The 15817-nt window shown below is 33.7% G+C and overlaps 2 protein-coding genes across 3 annotated transcripts; both read left to right on the plus strand.

Annotated features, from left to right (window-relative positions):
• The first annotated feature begins 384 nt into the window (after window positions 1-384).
• Window positions 385-5504, plus strand: LOC126706042 (uncharacterized). 2 transcript variants are annotated; one of them, XM_050405302.1, is made up of 4 exons: window positions 385-468; window positions 3435-4143; window positions 4249-4332; window positions 5137-5504. In XM_050405302.1, the coding sequence occupies exons 2-4, from the start codon at window positions 3444-3446 to the stop codon at window positions 5232-5234; spliced, it is 882 nt and encodes a 293-aa protein (XP_050261259.1). In that variant the 5' UTR covers window positions 385-468; window positions 3435-3443; the 3' UTR covers window positions 5235-5504. The 2 variants fall into 2 exon arrangements, with proteins under 2 accessions (XP_050261259.1, XP_050261260.1); XM_050405303.1 differs by having other exon boundaries at window positions 396-468; window positions 3430-4143.
• A 4216-nt stretch (window positions 5505-9720) lies between these two features.
• On the plus strand, window positions 9721-10741 carry LOC126706335 (zinc finger protein ZAT3-like). Its single transcript, XM_050405754.1, has one exon. It carries the CDS (start codon window positions 9770-9772, stop codon window positions 10739-10741), a length of 972 nt encoding a protein of 323 aa, XP_050261711.1. The 5' UTR covers window positions 9721-9769.
• The last annotated feature ends 5076 nt before the right edge of the window (window positions 10742-15817 follow it).

Below are 15817 nucleotides of genomic sequence, written 5' to 3' on the forward strand. Positions count from 1 at the left end.
TATGGAATTGGTTGATTTCGTTCCCTAAAAAATTGTAATTGGTCCAAATTTGGTATCTAAAAACTGGGTAGCCTTAGCATCCTATTAATTCATGTAAATAGAAAAATAAATAGAAGAACTAAATTATTTCATTTTTGAATTTTAAATTTGAGAGACCAAAATCAAGGACAAAAGGTATAATTTACCCAAATTTAGTATAATAAAATCTCCTCAACTGGTCATGACTAGTATAAAATTTTCATGGGCCAAGTTTGTCATGCTTGTAGAAGTTCAGGACTAAAATGTATGTAACCTAAAAATTGGGGGCCAATTTATAATATTAAAGAAATTTAGGATCATCACAAATTTGCTAAATGTATAAAACCAGGGGCAAAATTATAAATTCCCATATAATTAGAGCGAAAGCTTTTAGCTTTGAAACCCGTTTCTCTCTCTCTCTCACACACACAGCGCTTGCAATGAGCTAAGGTAACAATGCTATTCCCTCTCTGCTTTGATTCGAGAACTAGTTGAATCTTAGTCTTTGTTTCTTGCTAAAGGTTCACTTCGTTGAATTGTTTGTTTCATTTTGTTGTATGCATATTTGGGTGCTTTTGGTGGAGAAAGGTTTCAAATCTTGATTGCTTGTGAATCTCTATGTGGGAAACTTTGTTTTTGAAATTTACTTTAATGGGTATTGTTTATTTTGTGGTTTTGGTAGAACCCATGTTGCAAAATTGGAAATTTTGTGGTTAATCAAGTGTTGAAAAATGTTTCTGCATTGTTGTCTTGAGTTTGCTGAAAGATGAAGAAGAAACTGAATTATGCATGAATGAAGCAAATTATAGGGCTTATTTATTGGTCATTCAATTGGTGCTTCCTTGAAAATTGTATGCATTGGTGGACTGGAGGGTTTAACGGTTTCAATTGATAGGTGCTACAGTACTTTCATGCTATTGATTTTGTGGATATGAGTAATAAAATGTTTGTGTTGCATTTTCACTATTATGTAGAACATAACGTTCACACCGGGAAAAATAAAAAATAACGATACGATATTGGTCAGTGCATGCTTAGCCTATGCCAGTTAATGTGTTTCCTTAATTGTAATTACCAAAACCTTAATTTTGTGTAGAAATTCTTAATTATTTATAGGTGCAATTATCTTGAGCTGACTGTGAGGAATAACTCAGGGTCAAAGATGTATTCAGTCCTTTCTATTTTTTTTTTGAAGAAAGTCATAGATGTGTGAAGAGGGAAAGTTATTTGACTATTCTTTGTGAAATCAAGTTGATGCACTGGTTAATTGAGAACTAGAAGTATATTGGTAGTATTGCCATAACTGGATTTTCTTGTGGATATGTGTTGGAGAAATTCGTATCGTGTTTAAATTAAAACTCCAAAATGTTACATTGCCCCCATAGGAAAGAAGCGTCTTGAGGAATTCTTTTGAGTATTATCAAAATAAGACTTCTATACTATTATACAGCACAGCTTTGAGCTGTTGCCATGTAAACGTTCTTAAATAGCTGTCCTTGCAAGTGAATGACCACAGCTGCCACTATATGTCATAAACAAATCTTAATTTGGTAAGAAAATAAGCGTAGGTTTTTTTTTTTTTGGGGGGGGGGGGGGGGGTTATGATGTGAAGAGAAAGAGGACAGAATGATGGCAAAGGACTAGAAGGTTTTAGGATGAAGTCATGTTGTGGTTATTTTGAATAGTTCCTAATGATGAAATACCCACCTTTATTTTAATCTGTAATTGTGTAGGGTTTATCTCTATCAGTGTTATGAGTGCAAATAACTGAAATAAATGCTTAAACCCATTCGTTTTAAAAGCCATGTTTGTCTTGTTCCTATTCCTATGTTTAATAAGAGATGAGTTTTGTGAAATTAAATATTGCTTATAATTTTTTTTCTGTCCTTTATTTTATTTGAAAACAATTTGCACAGTGATTTTAATATATGTTGTGTATTCTAAAAATAGGTACACAATGCCAATTTAACATAAGATTTAACCCTTTTTGTGATGATAACTAGCTCATAAGCCCTGCCAAAATGATAACACTGTCTTAATGGCACTAGATGTAGTCACAACAACAACAACAACAACAGGGCTATGGATCCTCAACAAATTAGTTAGGGTCAGCCATGTGTTCTTTTCCTCCATTTTATTCTATTTGGAATCATATTATCTGTTATTTCCTTAATTGATAAGTCCTTTTTTATTACTTCTACTAATTTTATTTGGGTCTTGATCTACCTTAATTCGCTCCCTGAACTTGGATCATGTCACTCTTTCTTATCGGTGCATTAATCGCTCTCCTTTGAAAATGACCAAACCATCTCAAGCGACTCTCTCATTTTTTCACAAATAAGGGCTACCTGTACCCCTATCTTTGAGCGGGTTTCCTTAGATGTAGTCAGAATCTTGAGGAAATATCTTGGAACAATACTAAGCTGAATCTAAATGGAGTTTAGTTATTTTTCATAACTTTAAAAAGAAACTCCAATTAATCTTCGTTGAATTTTGACTAGATTACCAGTTTTTATCCTCCATAACCAATGTCAATTCTTCAATTTTCACCAACTAATATGCTTCCATTAGTGTTTGATTAAGTTATTTGCTGGTTGCTTCTTTTAGTTACCGTTTATTCTTCCAGTTTTTTCATGGCGCAAATAACTCAAAATGATGTAGAAGCTTAATTGGTCTATGGTTTATCCTAGTGAGTGTAGGTGGTTGAACTTGATTCATCCATTATCTACTTTTGTCGGTTATCAATGTTGACTGAATCCATTAAGTTGTGGTTTGTGAAAATCCACCATCTTATACATTTAGAGTGTGAGGTGTACATTTCATGTGTTCTCATCTTTCTTTTTTTTCTTTTGCTTTCTTAATAAAAACATGATCTTCTTATGTATATCTAATTGTACAAGTTCTTATAATTATTCTAAACATATTTACCAAAAAATAAAAAATAATTATCCCAAAACATTTCATGTCAAAGACAGTAACTTGCTGTTTAGTATTTAGTGTCTTATTTGCGTATCCTGTTTTCGTTTTCAATTTATTTGGAAATATGTGCGTGTTTCATTTTTGTTGGTTTCATTAATGCAGTCAGTGTGTCTTCTTATTTGAGCTTTTGTTAGAAGCTATTCATATGTTTGTTTCTTGCACATGGAATCTTGTCAATGTTCTGTCATCTGTGATCCTAAATAGAATGCAAGAATATACACTTTATCTTGTCAACGTTGTGAGATCTTTATCTGCCGAGCCTTGTCGTAGTAGCATTTGTTTTAAATGGTACTCATTTTACACTGGGACCGATATCAAGGAGATGTATGGGTTTCCAAGCTATGCGGCTTGTATTTCATATAAGTTATCTTCTGTTGTTTTGTAAATGTCTGATTCTGTAATTCTGAATTCCTAATTTTTTTTCATTGGAAGTTAAGTTGACTCAGATGGTTCAACAAACAATAGAGTCTAAATTCAGCGAATATGGGATGGGAAACAGTGAAAATGATTTGCCTACTCGTGATAAGCAACTGCCGGTTTCTGTAAAGAAGACAGTGTTGAGAGATTTGCAGAATGATAACAGAATTATGGTGCCCAACTCTATTGGAAACTCTCCGCTTTTGAAGGATAAAAGTCCAGTTAGTGATGCCACTAAAGCTTCTGGTGCCAAGAGAGCCTCACCAGAACACCCTGTGAGTCCCCCTCAGCCCCATTCTCAAAGCAGTAATGGGCATCTTGTTTATGTCCGTAGAAAATCTGAAGCAGAATTAGGCAAGAGTAGCACTTGTGATAGCACAAGCGTTACTACTGATTGCCCACAGTCAAGGCAATTTGGTCACCAGGATGAGACCACCCAACCCAACTCCCAGGTGAAGGAGCCAAAAGATTCTTGCTTTCCGGCATTTGCACCTTTTCCAATGGAGACTTCTATAAGCTCATCTGGAAAACCTTCAGTTCCTCAACTTCTTGGAAAGCCTGGTATAAGGCCAGCACCAGCAGAATCCAATTATCATCCTGTAGCTTCTGCTGGCCCTTTGTTGAGTAATCCAAAGGGATCGAAGAATCTACAGTGGGAAGACCGATTTCATATACTGCAGATGTTATTAAGAAAATTGGACGAAGCAGATCAAGAGAATTATCTCCAGTGTAAGCCCTTCTATGTCAAATAAGTAAACTTAACATGCATTATTTTGCCACTACTTAAAATTCTAATGGTAACCTTTTGGTGTTTGATTTATGTGATTCTGTTAGCTCTTCGCATGCTCTCTGCCGAAAGTCTCAGCAGACATGCTGTTGATTTGGAAAAGAGATCAATTCAGCTTTCACTAGAGGAAGGTAATATGAATTGTGGCTTTTCCTGCCTTTTACTTTACACGGCTTAAATAGAATCTTCCTAAATTGGAAAAAGTATCTTTGGATGATTTATTGTCTTGCATTCAAATTTTATTTTTGGATAGATAATCCGATTATTGTTTTGGATTCGTATCTGATCTCTTGTTTCACTTCTAGTAAGTTGTTCACAAAACTTCTCATTTTGAAACTTTACGATTTACATTTGTGAACTTTGACATGCTTTGATGCCCATTTAAATACTGTGAAAATTCTCCTACTGCTTCCTCAATCAATACTGATGATTTGTTAAATGAAGGCATTTAGGGTGCTACCAAAGTTATTGATTTGCAGAATTATCGTCTGACTTCTTTTATAACCACTGATATTTTAGAATCTACTCGAGTTATTTAAACATCATCATGTTTCTCCTACTGACCTATAATTCTCAGTGTTAAACATGGACAAAATGTTTCTAGAAATGCAGTTTTTAGAAATCTAATAACACGGACACAAGAGCCGCTGTCTAACTTGAAAAAGGGTGAGAAAGCAGTCATTTATTTAAGATTCCTATGACTTCATGCACATAACAAGGCGCATTCAATGTATCATATTGTTTAGTCATGCCTCTATAAGTGGAAACCGAAGATACAATTGTTGTGGTTGCAGATATTAATGTCAATATAGCATCCATTAGCTGGCAATTTAATTTCACCTATTGTGCCCTAAGAAAGTCAATGATCTATGAATATTCTGAGATGACAGGAGTTCCTTATATTCTATTCTCACTAGTTTTCCACATCATTACAGCGAAAGAGTTGCAGCGGGTAGCTGCTTTGAATGTCCTGGGAAAATCTATGAAGAATTTTAAAGCACCCTCAACTTTTCAAGACCGGTTAGAGAAGTGACAGGATGGGATGAACTTCAGTAGTGTTTATTACTTTATTTCATTGTTGTGTTGGGCAAAAAGATAGCTTGTACACAACTGTCCCAACTTTTATTATTTTTCTGGCTTTTCTGCAGTAGTCATTTACCTGCTTGTTTCAATATTATCCACTGTAATATTGCCATTGTAATTTTCCATATCTAGTAGTGAAATGCTGTTGGCAATATCACATTGTTTCTGTATCAACTATTGACAGCAGCAAAAAATGAAAAGGAAATACTTTTAATTGTGATGCATTGCCTCTTTGATGTGAGTGTGGGTGGTATCTAGTTATCCATATAACTTATTCTTTGGTATTTTTGTATTATCTTAGAACAACAACAACAAAGCTATAGTTCCGAAATTTGGGATAGGCTATGGATCCTCGACAGATTAGATTTGGTCAGCCATGTGAGTTCTTTTCCTCTATTCTATTTTATTCGAAGTCATACTCTCTGTTATTTCCCTAATTTGCATGTCATTTTTTTTGTATTTTCTAAATGAAGTCATTTAAGGCTTTAATCAAACATTGAGGGGTCAAACTTGGGACTATAGGTTTGCAAGGTGATTTGCATTTGGTAATAGGGCAATGTAGAAGCAATTTGAGAGTTAGAGCATCAGTAGTGGGCTTCTCAAATGCCAAATTGTAAATTTCATTTGGCATTTGGGCCCAAATTGCTCCAGCAATTGGATGGCTATACCTGGGACCGGCCAAATTTTTTTGGCATAGCGCTACAGTGCAATCTCACATCCAAAAAAAAAAAGTATTTTAATGATAAAGTAGAATAGGAAAATATTATTTTAATGATAAAGTGTATTTTATTATGTAGAAATATTATTTTGATGAGTAGAATAGGAAAATAAAAGTTGGGATGCCGGGTGTATTGTAAAATGGTATGGTATAATTAATAAAGTAGCTTTTTAGGATGGTAAAATAAGATGAGATATGAAAACCGGTTGTGGATGCTAGCCAACACGTGTTATGGCTGCAAAAACAGGTAGGTGGAAAGTTCACCTCTTCTTTTTTTTTTTTTTTTTGGTGTCTTAGAGGGGGAAAACATTTATTGTGGGTATCAGGATTATATATATATATATATATATATATATATATATATATAATTTTATGGGAGGAGATTTGAACTTTTTCTGTGTTGGAAATATTGAAAAGTGTCAATTGAATTACAAAGTTCTTTGCAAGATGCACTAATTGTGTGCAACCAATGTGTCATAACATTTAGGGTCTGCCGATGTGTGGTTCTTGTAGACCGATGTCTTGGATAATTCCTCTAGTACCAGAAATAGCAAACGCTAGTTGTATGTTTTTTCCTCACTATTATGTCCAGGCAAAATATATTGGACTTGTTTGGGCTGAAGAATTCGTGCCCAGTGAGTTCTAAAATTACAATCCAATTAGCCGGTCAGCTTCCTTGTCACAAACAACTGTCATCTTTTATTGGTCTTTGAATCTTCCAAAGCCCATCTCAGAAATGAAATCATGAATTCATTTACTTTCTGATTTTATACTTCATACCGTATAATTTTGTGCTCAAAAGCTTAACTTATACGGCTGTCATGTTTAACACCTAAACTTTATTATTTATTTTTTGAGGTTAACACACACACCCATAATTCATTTTCTTTTCAGATAGTTCACTTCAACCCTTAGCGTCAAATACATACTAAAATTTGTGGGGTTGAAAGAAAAGATCCAAATAAATTTTTTATTCTAACCCATATTTAAAAATAAAAAATAAAAAATAAAAAAAATAAAAAAAACCAAAAAACCAAATACACACTCAAAAGTGAGAGAGAATGAGGTTCTAGCTTCTAACACAAAAACACTACAAATTCTACTCAAAAGTCATGATTCATATTTACATCAATGAAATCCTATGAAATAAAACCTTGCTCGAAGGTCTTGTTTGTTACATCTTTTTTTCCCCCATTTATTTAACTAATTTGATTTATGTATAACTTCTTGAAATTTCATTTTTCTTAAATATTGTTATACAACACTTTTTCGGATTTATTTATTAAGCTCAATAAATTTATTTAAATAAACTCTCTCAAAAGAGTACTAAGTAATAAACAAATAGATTAATAGTGGATACGCTAGATTGTGATTTGCAAGTGGTTGTTTTGATTCTAATGGATGCCAGTCATATTAGTTTATATACATTCTACTTATAATTCATATAATAATATTTTGTGCTCAAAAGCTTAACAAAAACATTCACATCAAATGTGCTAAAAAATTTAACTACTCAAAAAGTTACTTTATTTATTTTAACAATTCACAATAAATTGTCAATTGTTAGAGATGACAATTTACTATAACTAGGTGTTAAAAATTATAGGTTTGACACATTTGATATAGTGAAATTTTAGTGCTGTGGATGCTGAAATAGCATTTTAGCACTTTTGATGCGAATACTCTCACCAAAATATCATGTTTAACACCTAAATGGATTTTTCTTTTTCAATAAAATGTTGGTCAAGTAATATAAGTATATAACACAAGAGACCAAGCTATCTTTCTTCTTTCCCAAAAAAAAAAGAAAAAAGAAAAAGAAAAAAAAAGAGTAACAAACAAGAGAGCTAATTAGTGGAAGCACAAAGCTAGTAGTTTGTGACTCTAGTGGGTATCACAAATTCAGTGAAATTACTTCATCTTAGCCACCTAACTAGGGCCTCATCAAGCTGAAAGTGTTTAATACCAACACACTAAATATAATTAAGGCAATTAAGCGTAAACAAAGGGAGCAGTTAGTTAATCCCCGAAAACCACTGACTAGTAGTAGTACACTAGTAATAATTAAGTAATAATTAATAAATAGTATAATATAGTGGATGCACTAGATTGTAATTTGTAAGTTGTGTTGTGACTCTAATATAGTGTAAACACCCTCAGTTGCTATTTTATAACTCAAGCCACCCAGAACCCATTCCATTCGGATTTGTAAACTTAAAAAAATTTGCAACCTATGAATGGTAAGGTTGCATATATTAGTTTAATCTTGTGATTGTGTGTGAAGAGAAAAAGTGAGTGGGAGGGAAAAAAAAAGAGAATAGTACTTTATATTATTTTATTAGGTAGTTTATATTATTTTATTGGATTGTTTATATTATTTTATTGAGTTATATGTAAAAATAAAAACTGTGATGTAGTGTGAGTTGTAAAATAAATTGGTAAAATAGATAAAGTAGTGTTTAAAAATGCAAATTAGGTTTTTTTTTTTTTACATCCCCAAATGCTAATGCTGCCAATCATATTAAATCATTTACATTCTGCTTATAATTCATATAATAATATTTTGTGCTCAAAAGCTTAACTAAAACATTCACATTAACTTTTAGTAAGACAAAAAGTTACTTTATCTATTTTAACATATCATTTTACAATGCACTTAATATCAAATACTCTATTCTTTTACCACTTTATTTAAATATATATATATATATATATATATATTTTATTTTACAATAGGTCTCTCTCTCTAACAATCATTTAAATAACTTTTTTGTGTTTACCATCTAACTAGCAGTTTACTGTAACTAAGTGTTAAAAAATTATTAGTTTGACATTTTTGACATGGTAGAGTTTTAGTTTTAGTGTTTTGGAGTGTTAAAATAACATTTTAGTTATATTTTAGCACATTTGATGTGAATGCTCTCACCAAATGTCATGTTTAACACCTAAATGGGTTTTTTTTTTTTTTTTTTCAATTAAAATGTTGCTCAAGTAATAAACAAGAGACCTAGCTATCTTTCTTATTTCCCAACAAAAAAAAAAAAAAAAAAAAAAAAAAAAAAACGAGTAATATACAAGAGAGCTAATTAGTGGATGCGCAAGTTACAAGTGAAATGTTTAACACCTAAATGGGGTTTTTTTTTTTTTTTTGGTTCAATTAAAATGTTTCTCAAGTAATAAACAAGAGATCTAGCTATCTTTCTTCTTTTCCAAAACAAAAAATAAAGAGTAACAAACAAGAGAGCTAATTAGTGGATGCACAAAGCTAGTAGTTCATGACTCTAGTGGGTATCATAAATTCAGTGAAATAACTTCATCAAAAAAAAAAAACTAGGGCCTCATTAAGCTGAAAGTGTTTATAATTAAGGCAATTAAGCATAAACAAAGGGAAAACAGTTAGTTAATCCCCGAAAACCACTGTGATTAGTAGTAGTACACACCAGTAGTTGTAGTAGTGAGAGTAGTGACCACGTTTCAACTTTTCAACTCTTCCGTACATATATTCCTTCGGCCCCAAGTATATCCATTCGCAAAATTACCATTTCACCCCTCACAAACCTTAAACCACAGGGACATCCTAGTAATTTCACACTCACACATTATATAACCACCCCTCGTCACTTCCCAACTGAAAATAACCGCCCATGTTCAAAACTCTCGTTCTCTGTCTCTGTCTCTCACAAACCCTAGTAACTGTCCATCTTACAAATACAAACCCACCTCCAATTTCTCACTTTTTTTTTTTTCTTCTCAGAAACTCCTCTTATATGATGACCACCATTACTACTACTACTGACTCCGGTCTCCGGTTCTCGCCTTCTCCTCCGTCTCTCGACGTTGCTGTGGTCCCCGAGAAGCCCCGGCAGAAACCCAGAAAGAAGCGTACAAAGCTGATCAGAATCGATGACACGTCGACGGGTTCGAGCACTGGTGTGGGGAAGCCGAAGTACAGCAAGAAGCCGGACCCGGGTGCGCCGAAGATCACTCGGCCGTGTAGCGAGTGCGGGAAGAAATTCTGGTCGTGGAAGGCGTTGTTCGGACACATGCGTTGCCACCCGGAACGGCAATGGCGCGGTATTAACCCCCCGCCAAATCTCCGGCGACCCGGCTCGCCTTCGGGGCAGCCGCTGGCGGTTATGGCACCGGCGGTGAGTGAAGAGGATCATGAGATTGCTTCGTGTTTGTTAATGCTGGCCAGTGGGGTTGATAGGGCTAGCGAGAGAAGTGTAATTGAAGCGGAGTTTGATGGGTTTTTTAGGGAATCTGTGGCGGCGGTGGAGATGGTGGGGCCGGCGGGGATGGGGTGCCGGTTCGAGTGTTCGAGTTGTAAGAAGGTGTTTGGGTCGCACCAGGCATTGGGAGGGCACAGGGCTAGTCACAAGAATGTGAAGGGTTGTTTTGCAATAACAAGGAGTAGTGCTAGTGATGGTGATGAGTTTGATAATATTCAAGACCAGAGTGTTGTTGGGCATGGTGATAATGAAAGGGACGTTGGGGCTGCTTTGGAGGAGGAGAAGATGTTAATGGTTTTGGGTGGGCACAAGTGTAGCATTTGTTTGAGGGTTTTTTCAAGTGGTCAAGCTTTGGGTGGACATAAGAGGTGTCATTGGGAGAAAGGAGAAGAAGGGGTTACTACTTGTGGTCTGGACTTGAATATGCCTGCACCAATGGAAGATGGGTCTTCATCTTCTTATACTGCTACTTCAGGATTGACTTTGGATTTAAGGTTGGGACTTTGAAAGAAGTTTTAGATAAATATAAAGCTAGATTCTTTTTTCTTTTTCTTTTTTTTAGCAATTGGGTTTCTCTTTCTGCTTATCTGATGGTATATTTTACTAGGTTTAGTTTTTTTTTTTTTTTAGTATATTCTATCGTGGTATATTTTGTAACAATTGATATGTGACTTTGATGGAAAAGTTGTACTTAGTTGTCTCCACAATTAGGAGACAAACAGTTTGTGTTTGATAGACAACATGGAAAAACACTTACTTCTCATTAGTAATAAATTTACAAAGGTTGTTAAATCGAGGTTGGTGAATCTTTCTTTGTTTTTCATGTGCTTTGATTGGGTATGCAGAGACCAATGGTGTTTGATGTATTAATTCATACATTCTTGAGTGTATGTACGGATGTATCTTTCCTTTTTTTTTTTTGGCAAAATGGCTTGACAGGTCTTATTATCACGTACTGAAATGGCAATGATTTGTCATTATTTAGAAATAGGTTTTGGTGCCCTTTCTCATGGGGATTGTTCAGAACTACACAACATATTATTACTCTGATCAACATGGTCCTTATTCATCTTAACTAACACCATTATGTGAATGTTCCATTTGGTGTGGATTTTGGATTTGCAACTATTGGAAAGTGGTTTAGCATTTGAATAGTTCAGCAGTCAAGGCCTGATTGAATATGATACTTGGCTCTCAGTTCATTTGTTGTATTTTGAGTTCCAACTACTACTTTTGGATCCATCTTTTGGAATTAGAGCTATAACTTTACAGATCTAGTCCACTAAGTAGTGACTAGTGGGTCCCTATTGACATTGGATTGTGGTATCCATCTCATGGATTTTGAGTTACAAGCTATATGTAATGTAGTCTAACATTTGTTTGGTCTAGTTGTCAGGTCCAGTAGTGTAACACTGTAACAGTAATAAGCAGCTATATATATGATCCATCTCATGGATCTTGAGTCAGTCATGTAAATGGATTTGATCACTAGTTAGGTCCCTTATGTCTGATATGTTATGATACTATCAGGCCCATCTCCTGGATATTGAGCAAAAAGCCATGTGAATGTAGTGCAACTGTTTGATGAGTTTAGAAGCGAGGCCTTAACTTCATGGGGGGAAAATAGAAGCAAATGTTTTGTAGTGAGAGTTGCTGATTAGACTGCAATTTGAAACATCAGGTATAGATTTGTGATACTAAAATGTTGAACCAATGCTGCTTGATTAATCCAACCGAATTGTTTACTGGTTCAAACTAAAATTTAGATAACAACAATAAAACAGAAAATCAGAATCTAGCATTGTCTTTTTGTTTTTGAAAAACAGAATCAGTGCTTTCTTTACTTCCTAGTCCCTTTACACACAAATTTTTTTTTGATGAATACACATTAAATCTTTATTGAAGAGTATTTGGCCACCATCATAACTAGAGAACTTTGAGGTAGAGTTATTTGTCACAATTAAGGAGAACCTGAGAGGTTTTATAGCCTTGGGAATGGAACTTGCAAGCATCATCTGTTAAAATAGGCTGTTCATATTTTTCAGCGGTTCTTGTTGCAACTGCAAAATATTTTTAGCAATTCTTTGTCAACCATCTCAGTACAATTAAAATCAAGAGATGGTGGGTTACACTAGTGTAATTTAATGTACCTACAGATTGACCTAACTAACAATGGATGAACAAGTGACATTGAAGTGACAAAATTTGTCAATAAATCTTTCAATTTTGTTATCCACATGGCAGGGGCAGAGTTACCATGCACTGCATATTTGTGAATAACACACTCTTTGGATCTCTTCAGTAAATACTTATCCCAGAACAAAAGTGAATTTGAAAATTTTCTATTTAAAACAAGTTTTAGCAGACACTGGTAAATCAACATTGATCTTATCTTAGTAAGTAACCAAATGTCACATCAGCTATATGTAAGTAAACCACTTCAAAAGGCAACGACCTCAGACCCACAAAAGATTTTTTATTCAGATAAAGGGATAAGGGTAGAGAATAATATTGGCATAAAATGGTGTCCAGGAGAGGATAGGTCTGTTTCATTTTATGCAACTTCTGTTCCAATTTAATATTACAAATTATAAATACATGGCTAAGACCAAATCCTTTATGCCCTCCTCACTGATTATATTTTTTTTCTATGCCACTTGTGTAGAAAACACTGAACCGTTCCACAAATCTCTTATGAGTGTTATAATGAGCTATTAAGAACATAGGATTATGTGCTACTTTTAACACTTTAGTGGTACCCCCATATATTCAACTGACTTTCCCACCATACATAACTTTAGAATTCAAGAAACAGTTATGAACTTATTATAGAGTTTTATATTAAAGAGAAAATCAGGATGACCTTGACGATCTAAGTAAATCATTTTCAATGAACTCAGCAACATGACTTTTATAGTGCCTTGTCTACTTTATATGAATTTTTCCCATCAAAAACCGAATCAAATGTGGTGAAGAAGTCAAGTCACCCATCATCAGGTCATACGTTTTGCACTAGCACTACTATTTTACAAACTACTTTAATTAGTCTATGCTTTGAAAGAATCTATCTCATAAATTCATAATTTGATTCTTAATAGCCATTGTGTGGGAAGTTTTGGTCAGATCCTCAGTGTGTTCAGTGAAAAAGGAAAAAAGAAAGTTATAACGCTGATATTGGCAAGGAATGTCATTCATTCAACTTTTAGTTTCTCTCTTGATATAAAATAAATTCTTCTCTTCCTTCTCTAATCATTAAACCCATCATTCTCTTTGGTTCAGAGAATGTTGATAGTCTGTTTCCACAAGTTGTCTCTAATTTATACCAACTATCATCCTTTAAAGAGCAGGCTTAATATTTGTTACTTGTATCTGTACCAATTAGGTGGATCATTTATATTAGTTTAATTTCTTTAAGCTTCAAAAGTATCTTTAGAATTTTCTAATATCCTTAATTATAGTTAACAATTACAGTTGATCTGTTCAAAGGCATTGCATGCTTTGAGAGGATCATCCCTTTAATATATCTCTAATCTTGGGTAAGCTGCTGTGCACATAAGCATGCACTTATGGTATTAGTTGAACCAACTGTGACATTTAATACATAAGATGTTTATATGATGCTAATTATCCTAAAATAGCACTACCTATATTTAAGACTTAATCCTGCATCACTAAGGGACTGATAGCCTATTTCCAACAGTTCTCTCTAACTAGAAATTGAATTCTGAAACTGATTTCAATTTACTTTAGCTAAAGAGATGATCCCCAAGTAAAAATGATGCTTTGTATTTTATACTTTTCTTCATGTAAACTGGTTTTCCAATTAAAATTCCATCATTACTCTATAGCATCCCTTGATATCATAGGCCAAGAGCCTTGTAGACTTGTAGTTCATTAGCATTTTCCGATTCTTCAATGGGGAGAACCTGGGTTCTAATCACCCTTTTCCCCACCTGTTGTAAGAAAAATAAATAAATCCCTTGATATCACAGGCAACTTGAATGGTAGCTGTTGAATTGACAAAAAGTATTTCCAATCAAATTGCCAATAGCATCCTGTATCATAGAAATCTTGCCTGGTTTATGAAGCACCAACAGACCAACATGCGTCAGAAGCTTCCATCTTAACAACTCATATATATGAGGTTCACAAGCTTAATATAATGGCCTCATTGACCATACAGTAGAGACATATTGTGATGAACATGCTTTAATTTTAGCTCTTCTTTAGTACATAACTTCTTAAAGTACGCTTTAGGGGACAGAACAACAGGATTGGAGGTCATTCTGATCTGATTCTGACATGAAAGTTCTAAATCAGATCTTGTTTGGAAAGAAAGTCAAAGGATCTTCTCCATTTGCATATTTTATATCAAGTTTACTGCAATCAGACTTTTCCTGGTTTTTATCCTAGATTTAATTAGTCCATGTGATCTTCTTGAAAAGAATCTGGTCTTGAGGCATATCCATTTGCTTCCGACATTTATATATATATTTAATAACAATTGGTCCAAAATAATTGAGATCTAGACTTTGGATGTTTCACTGATTTGTAATCATCATTCCAATAAATTTATACTGTTCTTAGTCATATATTTAGCTTCCAAGCTCTTTCTCTGACAATGATTTAATTTATGTCTATGAATGCTATGTGCAACATATGGGAACCATTTTTTCTTGGGACATTTAAATGCACCCATCCATCATACCTTGCTAGGTAAGGAGTAAACGTTTCAATTAATTTAGAGGAACCTTGACTTGTTGGTTAGCCTATTGAAATATGTTTGTTAGACTATGTTCATTGGTACATTGCTTTCATGTAGATGAAATAATTAGTTACAAAGCATCTAATTCAAGAGCAAACTTCCATAGTTTGGTCTCTCTCCTTTAGATATAATAAATAAAAGAGTAAACTACGTAATTGGTTCCTATCCTATACACTATATTTCAATTTGATCCTTAACCTTTCAATTATGTAAATTTGGTCTCTAACCCTTTAGTATCGTGTCAATTTAATCCCTAACGATATCTTTTGAATGCAAATTTATAACGTGTCTAATGGTCAAAACAAAAAATTAGTTTACGTTGATAAGACAATAAACTTAAATTTTATTTTGGCTATTTGTCATGTTAGCAATTTTCATCTAAGATATAACATCAGGAACTAAATTGACACGACATTGAAAGGTTAGGGATCAAATTGACACAATTGAAAGGTTAATGACTAAATTAAAATATGGTGTAAAGGGTAGGGACCAAATATGTAATTTACCCTAAATAAAAATTTTAAATAAAAATCATTTGTCTACTTTAAGTGTTCCACTTTATGCTTTAACAATCACAATTTACCACACGACTTTCTTCACCCCTCTTATAAATTGACCAAGATTTTTAATGATAAATTTTCAAACACATTACATATTACAATTGTTGGAGTATGAAGCCTATCATTAAGAATGGAACAAAAGATTTAATTTTTATTTTCTAATCCTCCTATTTGCTGTTAGGGTAAGAGAATTCCTAACCCAAAATTAAAAATTTGTTCATTCATTTTAAAATGCGACCATCTAACTAACTATAAGTC

This window comes from Quercus robur, chromosome 11 (genome assembly GCF_932294415.1).
Source record: "Quercus robur chromosome 11, dhQueRobu3.1, whole genome shotgun sequence".
In the NCBI taxonomy this organism is placed as follows: domain Eukaryota; kingdom Viridiplantae; phylum Streptophyta; class Magnoliopsida; order Fagales; family Fagaceae; genus Quercus; species Quercus robur.

Excerpts from the sequence above, each read along its gene's own strand:
- LOC126706042 (XM_050405302.1), top strand. The coding sequence starts at position 3,444 with ATGGTTCAACAAACAATAGAGTCTAAATTCAGCGAATATGGGATGGGA. Across the intron at positions 4,144-4,248 it reads TCAAGAGAATTATCTCCAGT|CTCTTCGCATGCTCTCTGCC; the intron begins GTAAGCCCTTCT and ends TGATTCTGTTAG. Across the intron at positions 4,333-5,136 it reads TCAGCTTTCACTAGAGGAAG|CGAAAGAGTTGCAGCGGGTA; the intron begins GTAATATGAATT and ends ACATCATTACAG.
- LOC126706335 (XM_050405754.1), top strand. The coding sequence starts at position 9,770 with ATGATGACCACCATTACTACTACTACTGACTCCGGTCTCCGGTTCTCG.